Source organism: Peromyscus leucopus, chromosome 11 (assembly GCF_004664715.2).
Source record: "Peromyscus leucopus breed LL Stock chromosome 11, UCI_PerLeu_2.1, whole genome shotgun sequence".
NCBI classification, from domain to species: Eukaryota; Metazoa; Chordata; class Mammalia; order Rodentia; family Cricetidae; genus Peromyscus; species Peromyscus leucopus.
In genome coordinates, this window is record NC_051072.1 from 48,625,691 (window position 1) to 48,641,277 (window position 15,587).

The 15,587-nt window shown below is 47.0% G+C and overlaps 1 protein-coding gene across 2 annotated transcripts in view; it reads left to right on the top strand.

Moving 5' to 3' along the window:
- Mccc2 (methylcrotonoyl-CoA carboxylase 2) overlaps positions 1 to 13,923 on the top strand; it is a 70,062-nt gene extending 56,139 nt beyond the window's left edge. For both annotated transcript variants that reach the window (XM_037209477.1, XM_028871717.2), the window contains exons 12-17: positions 1,425 to 1,501; positions 3,288 to 3,354; positions 6,548 to 6,704; positions 7,269 to 7,383; positions 9,298 to 9,383; positions 13,446 to 13,923. In XM_037209477.1, the coding sequence (XP_037065372.1) occupies positions 1,425 to 1,501; positions 3,288 to 3,354; positions 6,548 to 6,704; positions 7,269 to 7,383; positions 9,298 to 9,383; positions 13,446 to 13,563 (620 nt within the window). In that variant the 3' untranslated portion in view covers positions 13,564 to 13,923. The remainder of the gene's footprint in view (positions 1 to 1,424; positions 1,502 to 3,287; positions 3,355 to 6,547; positions 6,705 to 7,268; positions 7,384 to 9,297; positions 9,384 to 13,445) is intronic.
- The last annotated feature ends 1,664 nt before the right edge of the window (positions 13,924 to 15,587 follow it).

A 15,587-nucleotide genomic window follows, 5' to 3' on the forward strand; every position in this document is an offset into this window, starting at 1 on the left:
CAAGTTCCTTAAGGTTCCCTCCGGCCTCCATACTCACGTGAGACCCAGGAGGATTTCTGTGACATCCTGCTTTCCCATTTGGGTCAGTTAGTAAAGGCCCTTCCTCGATGGAGAGGCTGGCACAAGTAGGAGCATGTACCCTACTCAGCCCGTCCGTCCGTCCGTCCGTCCGTCCGTCTGGGCCTCGACCTCCACTCTCGCCCCACGCAGGACCTAGGGAGGGCTGAGCATGTAAGTGGTTAAGAGTCCACAGAGGTAGCATCATGTGCTAGATTTCTATCCCTTTGTGGGTGGGGCAGGACTCAGGGTGGATCACTACACAGACTGGAAGCTTACCCCTCTTCAGACGCTTCTAAAGGGTCAGTACACTCAGGATTTCATCATCCATAGGCCTCTGGCTGGAACTTTAGGCCTGAAAACCACAGAGAATCCTACGTGGCCATCAAAGCGTGTTCTATCACAATAAAAAATCACGGCAATAAAAAACGAAAATCCAGGCAAGGCTAAAGAAAATAGCCTATCATTCAAAATTCAGCATTCTGGCTCAATCCATATTTGACTCAATTTTTATTTGTTTTCTTTGTGTGATGCTTAGAGTGCCCGCTTTGTGGTGGGCAGCTTAGCTGTGCCCGGGAGCCTAGAGGCTGAGTCCAAGGGTAGACGGTGCCTTTGACTCGCCGTCCAGGTATAGCCAGTCAGTTCTTGGGTTCTCCACACTTGACACCTATTTCTGGTTGGACCCAGGCTTGTTGAAAAGGGGAAAGAATTTTTCTCTAGCCAGGTTCATCTGCTTTGTGAAATAGCCTTTTCTGAAATCACCTGAAGCACCTGCCTCACAGAATGGCAGGCTGGGCTTTCCCTCTTCCTTGTATGTGCATGCACATGGTGTGTGTGTGTGTGTGTGTGTGTGTGTGTGTGTGTGTGTGTGTGTCTGTCTGTCTGTCTGTCTGTCTGTCTGTCTGTCGGTCAGGGTATTTGGCGTCCTAATGGAAGTGTGTTGGTGATGGGGAGATGGCACCCAGGGACGAACATAGAAGAAAAAATCAGAATATTCTTTTTAAAGATCTTCTTTAAAGTTTGAAATATTTCAAACTTAAAAAGAAATATTTCAGGGCACCCTGGTCTCTGGTGCATTGGGGGCATTCACGTGTGTTATGTGCATATTCTGAAAGAGTCATTTAAACAAACTAAGTAAATAAAGACAGCCCTACGTAGAGCATGGGTTTTCAATACACATAGACAAAACATAAAACCTGGTACCTTTAGGAATAAAGCACTGTAACAGGAGCTGTTTTATACCGTAGATGACCTCTATTCACATTTTAACATTGATCTCAAATTAAAGAATGTGTAGTATGCCTCTGTTGCAAATGAAAACTCCCACCTGAAAATCCTAACTCTTTTTTTTTGCATCTTCTCTTGAGGATTTGCTCGAATATTTGGATACCCCGTAGGCATCATTGGAAACAATGGAGTTTTGTTTTCTGAATCTGCAAAAAAGGCAAGTGCTGTTGAATGCAGTAAGATTTTAGGCTTTAACATAATTAATTTTGAAGGTAACATAATAAGTTAAAATGGATTTTATGAGAGCTTTATAGCATTACCCGTATTTCTTAGCAAGCAAAACACCTGTGTGTGCTTGTGCCTGAGTGTGAGCATTGGACACGGTTTCTATGGTAGTTGACGTCAGCATGGTGTGAGGAGCCGGTGACGCACTGTTAAAGTCTGTCGGGTGTTTCAGGACAATCCCCGTGAGGGGCTGGGGTTATAATTGCTTACAGGGAAGTGTGCCAAGGAGGCAGGGAATTCATGCCCTGAGAGTGCCTCATTCTATAGCCCCTCCATGCCGGAGAGGTTCTGATATCCTGTGTGGGTGGTTCTGAGATGTGACCTCTTTGGTCATCCTTTATTTTTACGTTTTGGGAATGTGCAGTGCGTTTAGGATTGGGTTTCACATTGGTTGTCTCAGATTCTCCTAAGCTTGTGAAATGTAACTCTTGCACTTTGATAAAACATTGCAACAACAACAAAAAAGGTGTGTCTTTCCCTTTCAGTAAGCAGAGCAGTTCCCCTTACTGATAGAGGAACGGGCTTCTAAGTTCTTGGGCTAATCAAGGATGAATTTGTCTTTAAGAAATGTTTAACAATAAAACTAATCTTTATATTCTGCTGTTCATATAGTTTCCTTAACTCAATTCTAAAATGAAAACAAACCCAAAGAAAAGAAAAATCAGCTGGGCGTGTAGTTTACTCCTTTAGTCCTACATGTGGGAGGTTGAGGTAGGCGGGTAGTTCAAGACCAGCCTGAGCTGTGTGGAGAGACCCTGCTTCAAAGAATTACCCATAATCCTATTACGAAGGTCCTTTGGTGTTTTAAAAGATATTAAATATTCCTGAAATAACAGCTTGAAGAACACACACACACACACACACACACACACACACACACACACACACACACACGAGTATATAGTGTATTCATTTCTGTAGCGTAAACATCAGGCCAGAGCTAGACAGACAGTCTGCTCTGTCTCCGCCTTGGCACAGGTAAACCCTTGAGAAGTCATATTTGGCTCCAGTCTGACATTTCATTTATTGAAATAGGCCCCAAAGGTCTCTGTGATTTCCTCATTTCTATAAACAGTCATACTGGAGCTTTGTCCCTGCCAGGGGACAGTACCTCTTTCTAGAAGAGGTAAAGGGATTTGTGAAAACAGAAGAAGAAAACACAAGGGAATGGTTAAAAAGATAGGTGAGGACTAGTTTCTTAACCTCAAGGCCAGAAGTCTCCAACAGTGACCTAATCTAAAAGTTCTGTTTATTTGGATTGTATCGGTAAGTCTTGAGGCAGAGGAAATGTCAAATGGTCACCCAAATGTAAACGTCAGCCTTGACGCCCCAGAGGGCTTTGCACCCCGCCTTTTCTGAAGTGGAGAACTGGAGAATGAGAACATGTTCCTGCCGTTCATGGTGACAGTTCTTTTTATCTCTTGAGCTCACATGCTGTTTGAGTGTGAGGTTGATTTCATCCTGACACAGCAGTTGTCTCACGGCTCCGTGCCCCGGACCTCACAGGACATTAGGTCAAGTGAGTGAAGGACAACCCGCAGTCGCTTACGTCCTGTTGGTGACAGGGCATCACCGAACTGTTACTGTAAACAAGAGGTCAGCCTAGCCAGACGGGCTGTGCTCTTCCTTGTCTCTGACTGGAAGTGTGGGCGTGGTGGGATGCTTGGTAGGAGTGCATTTGTTTATACTGAACGGGCGTTTTGATGTTGTGTTTACAGGGTGCTCACTTCGTCCAGTTGTGCTGCCAAAGAAATATCCCCCTGCTGTTCCTCCAGAACATCACCGGTGAGCAGTTCTTCGGCTTGTGTGCATCTGGTCCGAAGCTTCGCAGTCCACGGTGGCTGATGTTGACGCAGAGATTATTCATAAATATGGAGTAGTGTGAGATTATCTCGTGTTCTGAGTGGAACACTTTCCAAATTGTGTGTATCACAAACTTTCAAATGGCTTCTCTTGACTTCTGTTCATATCTGCCTCTCAACCAGGGAGCAGCAGGGTGTCCCCTGTCTTACCCAACTCACTGCCTCAGTATCCTAATGATTCCAAGCACATGCTGTGGGCATCTCCTTACCTCTCACCATACAGTTAATTCTGTCTGAAATTATATCAACCAGTTATCTATCTATTCTATGAGGTGTGTGCACATGTGCACATTAGAGACCAGTGGTGGACTTCAAATATTCCTTAGGAGCTGTCCAGCTTGTTCTTTGAGGTAGAGTCTCTGGCTGCCCAGTAATCTCTTAGGAGCTGTCCACCTTGTTCTTTGAGGTAGGGTCTCTGACTGGCTGCCCAGTGATCTCTTAGGAGCTGCCACCTTGTTCTTTGAGGTTGGTAGTCTCTGACTGGCTGCCCAGTATTCTCTGAGAGCTTCCTGTTCTGTCTTCCCAGCACTGGGCGTACACATGTACACCATACCACCTGGCGTTCTGTGAGGGTTCTAGGGATCAAAATCGGGTCCTTGTGCCTCACGGTAAGCACTTTACTTCAGCACTGGAGAGATGGCTCCGTCAGTGATGTCTTTGGAAAAATGTATGTTTGCATTGAAGCCTGGGGGCTTGCATTTTAACCCCGAAGAGTGGCAGGACCTGTGACCAGAGCGAGTTCCTTTATGCCTCTGAACTTCACGTTCCATAGATGATCCTAAGCTGGAGTAGGTTGATTTCGAAGGCCTCTTGCTGTAGGGTTTAGAGATTCTCTGCTCTGCCATTTTGTATGATGCATTGTGTTAATGTAGACACACATCTCAGATACATTGGCTACCAAAATCTTCCTTTCCTTGGGACAGAGAGACAATTTTTTAAAACTGGGTTTCACTGGGTAACCTTGGCTTGCCATGAGCACACTAACTAGACTGGGCTGGCCTGGAACTCACAAAGATCTGCCTGCCTCCTCTGCCTTCTGTGTTCTAGGATTAAAGACATCCACTGCCATACCCAGCAACAGAGAGGCTTTTAATTAGTTGTAGAGGTAAGGCAGGCTCATCGTGTATACCATCCAGGCCTCTCAACCTTGAGAAGGACCTTATATAGTAATGGTGCAAAAGCATCTTTCATTCTGTGTTATGTTCAAGTTCAAGGCAGGTTAGATGGTGTGTGTGTGTGTGTGTGTGTGTGTGTGTGTGTGTGTGTGTGTGTGTGATTACTGTTTTGTTTTTCCAGTGTTGTGGGTAGAACCCAGGGCCTTAAACATGTTAGATAAGTACCCTGTCACTGACCACTTCCTCAGCCCTTGATGAACTTTGACAGGAATGAGCTCCAGATGGTGACCTAAGAGTTCCCTACTTGGTGACCTACTAAGAACAGACAGAAAGGTCTCTGAAGTTCACCGCTTTTAGGGGCTTCGTTTCTGACAGTGACTCACCACCGGGAAGTTAAACATTTGCTTAGACAATTTTCCCATTTTCACTTTGTTTGGGCTGTTTTTGGAGCAGAGGCTGCGTTGTGTTTTGCACCATTGCATTTGAGGGACCTGTGAGACACTGGTGTGTGGATGGATGTACGCTATGCCACTGAATAAATCTCGCAAACGGATTTTTTTTTAAGGGCAACTAAGAATTTCTGAGAGTGGGAAGGGTTCTCAGGGAAGAATACTACCACTCTGTTTTGTTTTTCTACAGAGTTAAGAATATAGGGAGATAGGAAGCATGACTGTACAGGGTTATTTGTGTGTGTGTGCGTGTGCATGTGCGTGTGTGTGTGTGTGTGTGTGTGTGTGTTTGTATGTGTGTGTGTGAGTGAGTGTATGTGTGTATGTGTGTGTGTGAGTGAGTGTATGTGTGTATGTGTGTGTGTGAGTGAGTGTATGTGTGTGAGTGTGTGTGTGTGTATGTGTGTGAGTGTGTGTGTGTGTATGTGTGTGAGTGTGTGTGTGTGTGTGCGCGCGCGCGCGCGCGCGCGCGAGTGTGTGAGTGTGTGTGTGAGTGTGTGTGTGTGTGAGTGTGTGTGTGTTTACGTGGTCGGAAGGAGGATTTGAGAAGACCAGATGAAATGGCTTCTTCTCTTCTTTTGGAGGCAGATTGTAGAGTTGGTCCGGTGAGGGTTTGAAAAGAGCCGATTCTTGGGGGCAGCTGTGATAGAATGTTCTGGAAAGTCAAGAGACACGGAATAAAGCAATGCTGAGCTGCTCTGAAGGGTGGCCGGAGTGGCAGACCTCAGCAAAGGCAAAGGGCCCTGCTGTGGTCCCTCCAGTGTCCCCGCACATGCAGTTCCTCCCTCGGGATGCTGGGCTGAACTTGATGTCACAAGGCTGGGGATTTGCCAACCAAGGGCAGAGTGTCGGTTAGATAAGCATGTCTAGATATGTAGGGGGAAGAAATGCCTTCCCCAGAGCCTCAGGCTGGGAGGGAGACCCTGAACCTGAAGGATGGCCCCTGTCCTGGAATGCATGCTACAGCTGTAATAGAGCACTTTTCCTCAGAGTTGGGGCTTGAGGAAACAGGCAGGAATCCTGTCGATACAAAGGAAAACCATTTTTCAAAATTTTGTTGTTGAGCTCCTGGCAGAGACTCAGCATCCCCATGAAACATTAATCTTTATTTCATCAAAGTTTTAAGCAGCGCTGCAAAAGGAACAGTCTCTATTTTAAACCAGGTCAGTGGCTATGGAAACCTTCCAGGCTGGCTTGGCGGGCGGGCGGTACCTTCCCATGGCGATGTCACAGTCTCTCTCCCCGACAAGCCTCTGCTTTGAGATGTTCTCTCCACGACGACAGATTGCTTCCTTCTGTTGCTCGGAGCTCTGTGTGTGTGACTGAAACAGTGTTTTAAGGACATCTGAAAAGTGAGGAGAGGAATTTTTATTTCAGCCCTTTAAAGCCCAGGTTGGTTGGGGTACGTACGTCTCATGTGACTGCTTTGTGAGTCTAAGAAGCTTTATGGTAAAGTCAGTTTAAGCCGGGACCTGACCGTACCTCGGTGGAGTTGATTTCTGCGCGCGCACCCATTCATTGCCCAAGCCTGTGTTTCTGTTCTCGCTCCTAGGATTCATGGTTGGTAGAGACTATGAAGCCGAAGGGATCGCCAAAGATGGCGCCAAGATGGTGGCTGCGGTAGCCTGTGCCAAAGTGCCCAAGATAACCGTCATTATTGGGGGATCCTATGGGGCTGGAAACTACGGGATGTGTGGCAGAGCCTATAGGTGGGTGGTCAACAGAGCGTTCTTTGACACAAGCAAATGTGTTTCATGTGTAATTACAAATGGTCATGTAAGCCGGGCGGTGGTGGCGCACGCCTTTGATCCCAGCACTCTGGGAGGCAGAGGCAGGCGGATATCTGTGAGTTCGAGGCCAGCCTGGGCTACCAAGTGAGTTCCAGGAAAGACGCAAAGCTACACAGAGAAACCCTGTCTCGAAAAAACAAAAAACAAAAAACAAAAAACAAATGGCCGTGTTAGAGCCAGGCAGTTGGTGGCACACGCCTGTAATCCTAGCTCCTAGCAAGTGGAGGGAGGGGAATCAGGAGTTCACGGCCAGCCTTGCTACTCAGCAGATTGGAGGCCTGGGCTTGGGCTGCAAGAGGACCCTGTGTACAAACAAACAAACAAACAAAAAATAACTTATCAGTTTATTCCAGGCTTGGGATATAAAATGACATTCAGCACACTCGATTTTTAATCTGGAGTGGTGCTAGGCTTACAGACCCTTTGCCACCAGGCTTCATTGTCCTGGATGATGAACTGGATGATTCTTGTCTTTTCTCCCAGCCCAAGATTTCTCTACATGTGGCCAAACGCCCGTATCTCAGTGATGGGAGGAGAGCAGGCAGCCACCGTGCTAGCCACCGTGGCAAGAGACCAGAAAGCGCGGGAGGGAAAGCAGGTAAGTGACTTCTTTCTTCAGGTGGGCTTGGCCGTCACCAGCGGAGCCCCCAGGCTACCTGTGTGTCCATGGGGAGGGTGATGAGGCTCCACTCCCCGGTCTCAAGCATGCCGGCCGGGCAAGCACGGTACCACTGACCCGTACCTGTGGCCCCCGAAATTCCCGAGCACCAGACACAGACACGCTGACTTCTTACTCTTTTGTAGCTAGTGAGGTCTAAAGAAATCCACTTGCTTCTTTTGGGCCCAAAGCAGCAGACCTGTATTTTCTGTCTTGGTTTTACATTGTTGTCCAGGGTCCCTGCGAGAGATTCAGTCACCTACTGAGAGCTGGATAGCATTAGCATTCTGTGAAAGTTCAGCTGTGGGGAAAGTGGGAGGAAACGAGTGTAAACGCGACGAGAGACAAATCAGGGCGGCTGCCCTTCAAACGGAGTCTCTGTGTCTCTGTCAGAGTCTTCAGGTATTCTGTAGGTGTGTGTAGTTGATGACTTTGAATGGCTGTGTTTAAGCGCCAGGTCCTGAAATGGCAGCTGTGTGTTCTTGATACGGCTACTGCCTCATCATAGGAAAGATAACGTGGACACCTCCTCGGTGTGCGCCACAGGGATCATGTGTGGTCAGTGATGGGGTCTGCAGAGCTGGAGTGGTGCACAGTCACTCATGTCTCTCACCCCTCCTTATCTTTGTGTGTGTGTGTGTGTGTGTGTGTGCGTGTGCACACGCGCGTGCGCACGCGCGCACACACACACATTCATATATGAAAATGCCTTTGCATGGGAGGTCAGGATAACCTCTGGTACTGTCCTCACCTTTCACCTTGTTTGATGCTAGGGATTTGAACTCAGGTCCTCATGGTTCTGAGGCAAGTGCTTTTACCCACTGAACTGTCTCCGCAGCCTGCCCCTTGGTCCCGACCTGGCAGCAGGAACTCTGTAGACTTAAGTTGGTGTTTTAAATTCACCTTAGGGCCAGCTAGTACTGAAGCAGAGTGCTCCCTGTGCTTTGTGTGTGTGTGTGTGTGTCGGGTTTGTGTGCGTGTCGAGGTGGAGGATGGCCAAAGGGGGTGCTGTTGGTAGTGTAGGTGGTGGAGTGAGTCCGCCTGATGTTTTGAAGGCATGTTTGAACTTTAGCAAACAAAAGCAATCCCTTGTTAGGTACCCAGTCTTTGGTTCATTTGATGTATAGATATTTAAATCATCCGTTTTCATCTACGAAAATGCCGTTCTCACCTCCAGCGGCTGTTAACCTCTCCACTCAAGTATACGCGTGAGGGAGGGCAAGGTTTACTTGAAGTAAGCCATGTGTTTCTAGTATAGCTGTTTATTTACTTAGTTATTTTGGAAGGCGAAGCCAAATGCTAGGCAAGTGCTGTACCACCATACATCCCTAGCCCTCCAGTATTGCACAGTTGAAAAATGAATTCTCCGGTGAAGAGATAGGATTAAAGGTGCGCTCCACTGTGCCTGGCTTTTTTGTTTTGGTTTGGTTTGGTTTGGTTTTTCGAGACAAGGTTTCTCTGTGTTGCCCTGGCTGTTCTGGAACTTACAGAGATCCACCTGCCTCTGCCTCCCAAGTGCTAGGTTTAAAGGCGTGTGTCACCATGCTCTGCCCATCTCCTTTTAAACTAGAGATTGTTAAATGCTTTTTAGCTATATAATATGACTCACATTCACTGTTGTACCCTGCAGGAACACAGTGACATGTGTGACACCCTTGGTTTTGGCTTTGTGTTGTATGTCTTTGACAGTTAAACCTGTGTCCCCGGCAAGACCCTATATGTTAAAGCATCATTTGCGATCTGTCACCGTGCAAATGTTAGGTGCACCATAACTGTTCTCAGAGCAGGTCTTTACGAGGTTATCTAGGGGAGTAAGTCCCAGTGACACTGGCTTATTGTCTTTTTTTCTTTCAGTTCTCCAGTGCTGAAGAGGCAGCTTTGAAAGAGCCCATCATCAAGAGGTTTGAAGAGGAAGGAAACCCTTATTACTCTAGCGCAAGGTGGGAGCGGGCCTTCTCTCGGTCCCTGAGGGGTGGGGGATTCCTGGCAGCCAGGGCAGCAGCCTCAGAAACCTCAGCAGCTCTTGGGATGGTTGACCTTCCTAGTATCTGACTGGGCATTTGAGCATCTCCGGCAGGAGAACTGAAGTTCGAGGTCAGCCTGTGCTACATAGAAAGACCTTGTTTCAATAACGAAAATATTGCCCGGCCAAGCGGTTACTTTTATACTATCATTCGTTCATGCTCAACTGCCACCCTCCTCCCAGGCTTCCTTGTGCTCTAACTCCACCTCCATTTTCCCCACATCCCACCCCAGTTAGGGTCTCCATAGAGTGGTATGGCCCTGGAGCCAGAGGTGGACCATGCCAGGAACTGAAGAGTTCTGATCCTGGGTGTTACACCTTCAGGAGTTGATCCTTGTCTCTGCTCACGCACATGGATTTCTCGTGGCCGTCCCGATGGTTTGTTTGCTCCCCTGTTGTAAGCGTGAGCTTGACTGGTCACATATCGGCGCTGGTTAACAAGTGTGCTTGCATACTCGGAAGGTGATTAGTCACAGCCAGGGTCCACATGTCGGGGCCGAGTAATTACCTCAGACACCGCTGCGGCTGATGGCTGTTTGTTTTCTGCGCAGCCTGATCGTAATGAGGCAATAAATTCTCTCTGCCTGTCCCAGCTGGAGGCCGCTGGGGACGCGCTTTCAGATGGTTTTTCCAATAACTGTAATGTTCAGTGTTATAAAGACAAATCTAAGCCATGTCTTCTTTCTTCCCTGGGGCAGATGGAGAAAAGAATAAATACCAGTGTCTTTTAAAATTAGGTTACGCCTTGAATCATGCCCTTTACTGGTAAGGGCAGACTGGAGAGAAGGGAGGAAGAAAATAAGAAAGTTAGAATCCATTTTGGCCATTGGAATTCATCCCCCACGGCCAGCGTTGCTCTTGACAGTAGAGTACAAAGACTAAAGTGTATTGGTTTTGGTTTTGGTTTTGGTTTTCAAGACAGGGTTTCTCTGTGTAGCTTTGGAGCCCGTCCTAGATCTTGCTCTGTAGACCAGGCTGGCCTCGAACTCACAGAGATCCACCTGGCTCTGCCTCCCGGGTGCTGGGATCAAAGGTATGCACCACCACGGCCCGATCTAAAGTGTACTGTTTATCGGGTTGAGTTCAAATAATAACATCTGGGATTTTTGTTGTCTGGCAAGAGGATCTCATTGTAGCCCAGATTGGCTAAGTAAGAACTGGCTAAGTGTAAAGGTGACCTTGAACTCCCGATCTCTCTGCTTCCACCCCTGGAGTGCTGGGATTACAGGTCCTATGTCTCACCACCACAGTTTATGTAGTGCTGGGGGTGGGGTTGACCCCAGGGCCTCTAGCATGGTCGGTCAGCACACCACTGTCAGATGTAGCTAGAGTTTTCCTGCCTGGCCCACAGTCAGGACAGATCTCTGTCACCTGCCAGTCCCACAGCCGCTCAGACCCAACCAAGTAAACACAGAGACTTATATTGCTTACAAACTGTATGGCTGTGGCAGGCTTCTTGCTAACTGTTCTTATAGCTTAAATTAATCCATTTCCATAAATCTATACCTTGTCACGTGGTTGGTGGCTTACTGGCATCTTCACATGCGGCTTGTCATGGCGGCGGCTGGCAGTGACTCCTTTCACCTTCCTGTTCTTTCTTTTCTCCTCTCTGTTAGTCCTGCCTATACTTCCTGCCTAGCCACTGGACAGTCAGTGTTTTATTTATTGACCAATCAGAGCAACTTGACATACAGACCATCCCAGACACCTGCACTCAGGCCCGTGGTCCTAATCATCCTCTATGCGGACCTGCTGGGTAAAGCCATGAGGAACCCAAGAACAGGCTCCCACAGGACATACGAACATCCCACAGCAGTCAGAGCTACATCCTGAGCATATTTGTGAATTTTCAAAAATTCTTTTTGTCTTCATGCTCATTGTGTGTATGTTTGTTTGTTTGTTTTCACCCACAGACAGATATCGTGGGGGGTCATTGGTTCATTTAATTAGTAACAACATACTTCATTATCTTTGGCTTGAATAACAAAGATGTGCTTCACTTTGCCATAATGCAAACAGACATTCAGTAGTAGCAGCCAGTAGAGGCAGAGGAGCTGTAGAAAACCATGTAAGAGATTTAAATAAAATACAAAGCATATATAGAAGCTCACTGACAGTTCCTCACATGAGACTTTGGCTGAAATGCTCAGGGACAGTTGAAATACTCAACTTGAAAAATAGAGAATTACTTATGAGCCATGGACTTGTTTTTTAATGCCAAAAGTGAATCACCTCTTGGGAAAGATTGTATCCTTTATTATTGTCACACTGACGTTAATGCTTGTTAATGGATTGCATTCAAGGCATCAGTGAGCATGGCCGCATAGATGTATCTTTGGAAGTCAGTGTTGAAAGACAGGAGGGTTTGTCTGTTAATTTGTCGGTGCTTAATCGTACTGTTAATTGGAACAGTGCTTGGCGGGGAGACAGCAACTTTCTCCTAAAGATGATTTTCAAGCTGGCTTGGGATGTTCTTGTGTTTGGTAAATCCCAGATTAGCAGTGGTTCTCTGACTTGCTTAGGTTTGAATGTGGTAGAAGCCAAGTTTCTGGAGTATCTCCTGTTTTGTTTTTTTTTGGGGGGGGTTGTTTTTTCAAGACAGGGTTTCTCTGTGTAGTTTTGGTGCCTGTCCTGAAACTCACTTGGTAGCCCAGGCTGGACTCGAACTCACAAAGATTCACCTGGCTCTGCCTCCCGAGTGCTGGGATTAAAGGCGTGTGCCACCACCGCCCGGCTTAGTATCTCCTGTTATTGGCGCCTCTGCCTCATTACCTGTTATTCTGGGGATCGAGCCTCACACATGCTAGACCAGTGCTTCGATGCTCAGCCCCTGCCCCGTGTTCCCTTCATCCTCCGGGGCACACGTGGACATCTGTGACCTTCCCGGGCATTTGACTGAACCCGCTTTCTTGGTCAGCCTTTAATGGCTGTCATTCACGAGCCCTTCCAGCAGTGCTTGGAGGGTTTCTGCTGCTCCCGAGCCCCCAAGGGATCCTCCATCAATCCACCTGTTCACAGTTCCGAAAACAACCTTCCGCTGATCGGCCATCGATACATGAGAGGGTCCCTGTGATGAATGTTTTATGACCAAAGATGAGATCCCTGGCTGCCAGTGTTTAATAATTGATGTGCCGTCCAGACGCTAGAGGGAGGCAGTTTGTGTAGAGAAGGTGAAACTGTCATTTACTAATAACCCCCAAAGGATGGCATTCCTCATTTGGCAAGGAGGCTCACATCTGCAGAAGGCTGAGGCAGGAGGAACTCAAGTTCCAGGTAAACCTGGCCTATCGAGTGAGAGCTATCTTTAAAAAGAAAAACAAGCAGGGGCTGGGGATTTACAAGCACAAGGCCCTGGGTTTGGTCCTCAACTCCAGGAGTTTAAAAAAAAAAAAGAACTCAAAAAGAAAAACAAGCAACTAAAAAAAAAAAAAGTATTATTCCTCATTCGTTTTTCTTTATACATTTGAGGATGTCAGTGAGAACAAACTAAAATCTCTACTCAAAAGTTTCTCTTCAAAGCAGCTTAAAGCTATTTTTTTTTCCATTGTAGCAAAAAATAAAGAGCGGCATTTTAAGTTACTTATTAATAACATGTAGCGCGGCTTATGTAGTGATCTCCCAGCTGCTAAGAGTTTTTGGGTAATTCGCCTTTAGCGGTAAGGTGGCTGGGTTGTTCAGGGGACTCTCCATGTTCCATGACAAAAGCAGATCCATGTGATCGCTAGCTTTCTGCAAGTAGCAAGGGAACCAGAAGTCATCCTTCAAGCCCGAAGCTCCGTGTGGCATCCCTGGGTGCGACCACTGCCATTCTTTTCTTCTTCCACTCAAAGATGACTTCCCGTCGGTGATGCCAGTGTGCAGGCACTGGTCACGAGCTCTCCTCACCGTGGGAGGGAATCCTCTCAGCGGTTCTGAGCACGACAAGGAGGGACGGCGGCCGGATGGCGAGTTCATAGTGACCATTTCCATCTTTCCACAGGGTGTGGGACGATGGGATTATTGATCCTGTGGACACCAGGCTGGTTCTGGGACTCAGCATCAGTGCAGCCCTCAATGCGCCCATCCAGAAGACCAACTTCGGCATCTTCAGGATGTAACCCAGACGTGGAACGTGTTCGCACATGTACACATGCCACACACACAAAAATTAACATGTGTGACTAAGCCCTAAAAGTTGAGATTGACTCGACACATAGCTGCCACGGGAATTCTTTTCCTAACAGTACGTTGTACTTTTTAATTGTAAAAATCAATGAGAATAACTACTTGGTGAGCTTTGGTTTTTTAAAAATTTTTCTTGGAGACATTTTCCATGGCTCATTTTTATCACCCACGAAATGAAGAGAGTGATTTGCAATTATCCTTGGAGTATTACAAACAGTATGGAAAATAAAACTCTAAATCTATATATTCTGTGGTTGTTGAGATGATTAATATAAAATTATATTACCCCTGAAGTGATTGTTTTCTTGATTATGTGTGTGTGTGTGTGTGTGTGTGTGTGTGTGTGTGTGTGTACATATTTGTACTTTATGTGTGTGTGTTTATGTGTGCATGCACTCACATATAGATCAAAGACCCAACTTCAGGTAGGGATCAGAGACCAACTTCAGGCATTGATCCTCAGGATTTTAACATGTATTTTATTTTTATTTATGTGTGTGTGTGTGTGTTGGGGGGGGGCAGGGCGGGGAACAACAGCTGCCCTGGAGTTGCAGTTACAGGTGGTTCTGGAGTGTAGGTACTGGGAACCAAACTGAGGACCTCTGGACGAGCAGCAAGTACCCCTACCTGATGAACCATCTCTCCAGCCCGATCCACCTTGTTCTTTGAGACAGGTTCTCACTGAGCCCGGAGTTCACTGACTCAGTGAGGCTGGCTTGCCAGGGAGCCCCCGGAGCCCTCCTGTCTCTGCCTCCTCACCACTGCAAGCATGCACCACCACACCTGGCTTTGTGGGTTCTAGAGATAAAATCGGGTCCTCATTCTCGTGTGGCAAACACGTTATCTACTGATCCATTTCCTCAGCCTTCAGCACCCTCATTTTGAAGAAGCAGCTGTTGCTTTTCTTTCAGCCGCCATCCCATCTCCTGTAGCAGTCAGACTTGCCACTGTGTGTGCTCTGGGCTGTTTTCCATCCCATCTTCCATTCTGTCGTTCCCAGGCTTCACTGCCAACAGCCTTCCCCAGGGTCGCCATTGACCTTCCGATTGCTGATATCAGTGGGTTCTTTTCTCTGACCTCACCAGATGATGCGACTCTGTAGCGTCCCCGAGTTGTTTGAACACTGCCCACTGAAATATTGTTCTTCCGTTTCCTGGTGTAACACTGGGTTTTCTACCAACTTCATTAGTTCCCTTTTGTTGTTGGATCTTAGCGGCTCCCTCAGGGGAGGGGATGAGAAGGAGAAGGCGCGGTATCAACGGCACAGACACCAGGAGTCAGTTGAACGCAAATAACAAACTCCTTTATTCAGTAACAGGGAAGGCCTTATATACCCTCCTCCCAGCACCCAGTCTGCATGGTCGTCCCTCATTGGCTGGGCACGATCAGGAACTCTGACAACCACTGTTGCTAGGCCTTCAGGCAGACTCTAGGTTGGCTCATAAGGAAGTCCATTATGTGCATGCCTTGGCAACTGGTTTGAGCCAATTTCCTCGACCCTATGGGCCTGTCCTACTAAACCCTTTGTAAGGTGTTCCCCTTGAGATACACTTTCCCTCGATTTCATTATTTATTTTGTTAAATGCAAGGCATTCTGATGCTAAACTATACAAATAACACAAGCACTCTTTTTTTTTATTGTGATAAGATAAAGTGTATCACTTCAGCTGTTTTTAGGTGAATAGTTCAGTGGCATTAAACGCCTTCATTTTGCTCCGCAGCTATCACCATCCTCATCCATCCATAGGGCCTCATCATCTCCAGCTGACTGTTGAGTAAGCAGTAGCTCCATTTCCCTCAGCTTCCAGCTCATCTTATTTTTTTTTTTTAATTTTTTTAAAAATTCTATTCTCTGTGCATTGGTGTTTTTGTCTGCATTCATGTCTGTGTGAGGGTGTTGAATCTCCTGGAATTGGAGTTACAGACAGTTGTGAGCTGCCATGTGGGTGCTGGGAAT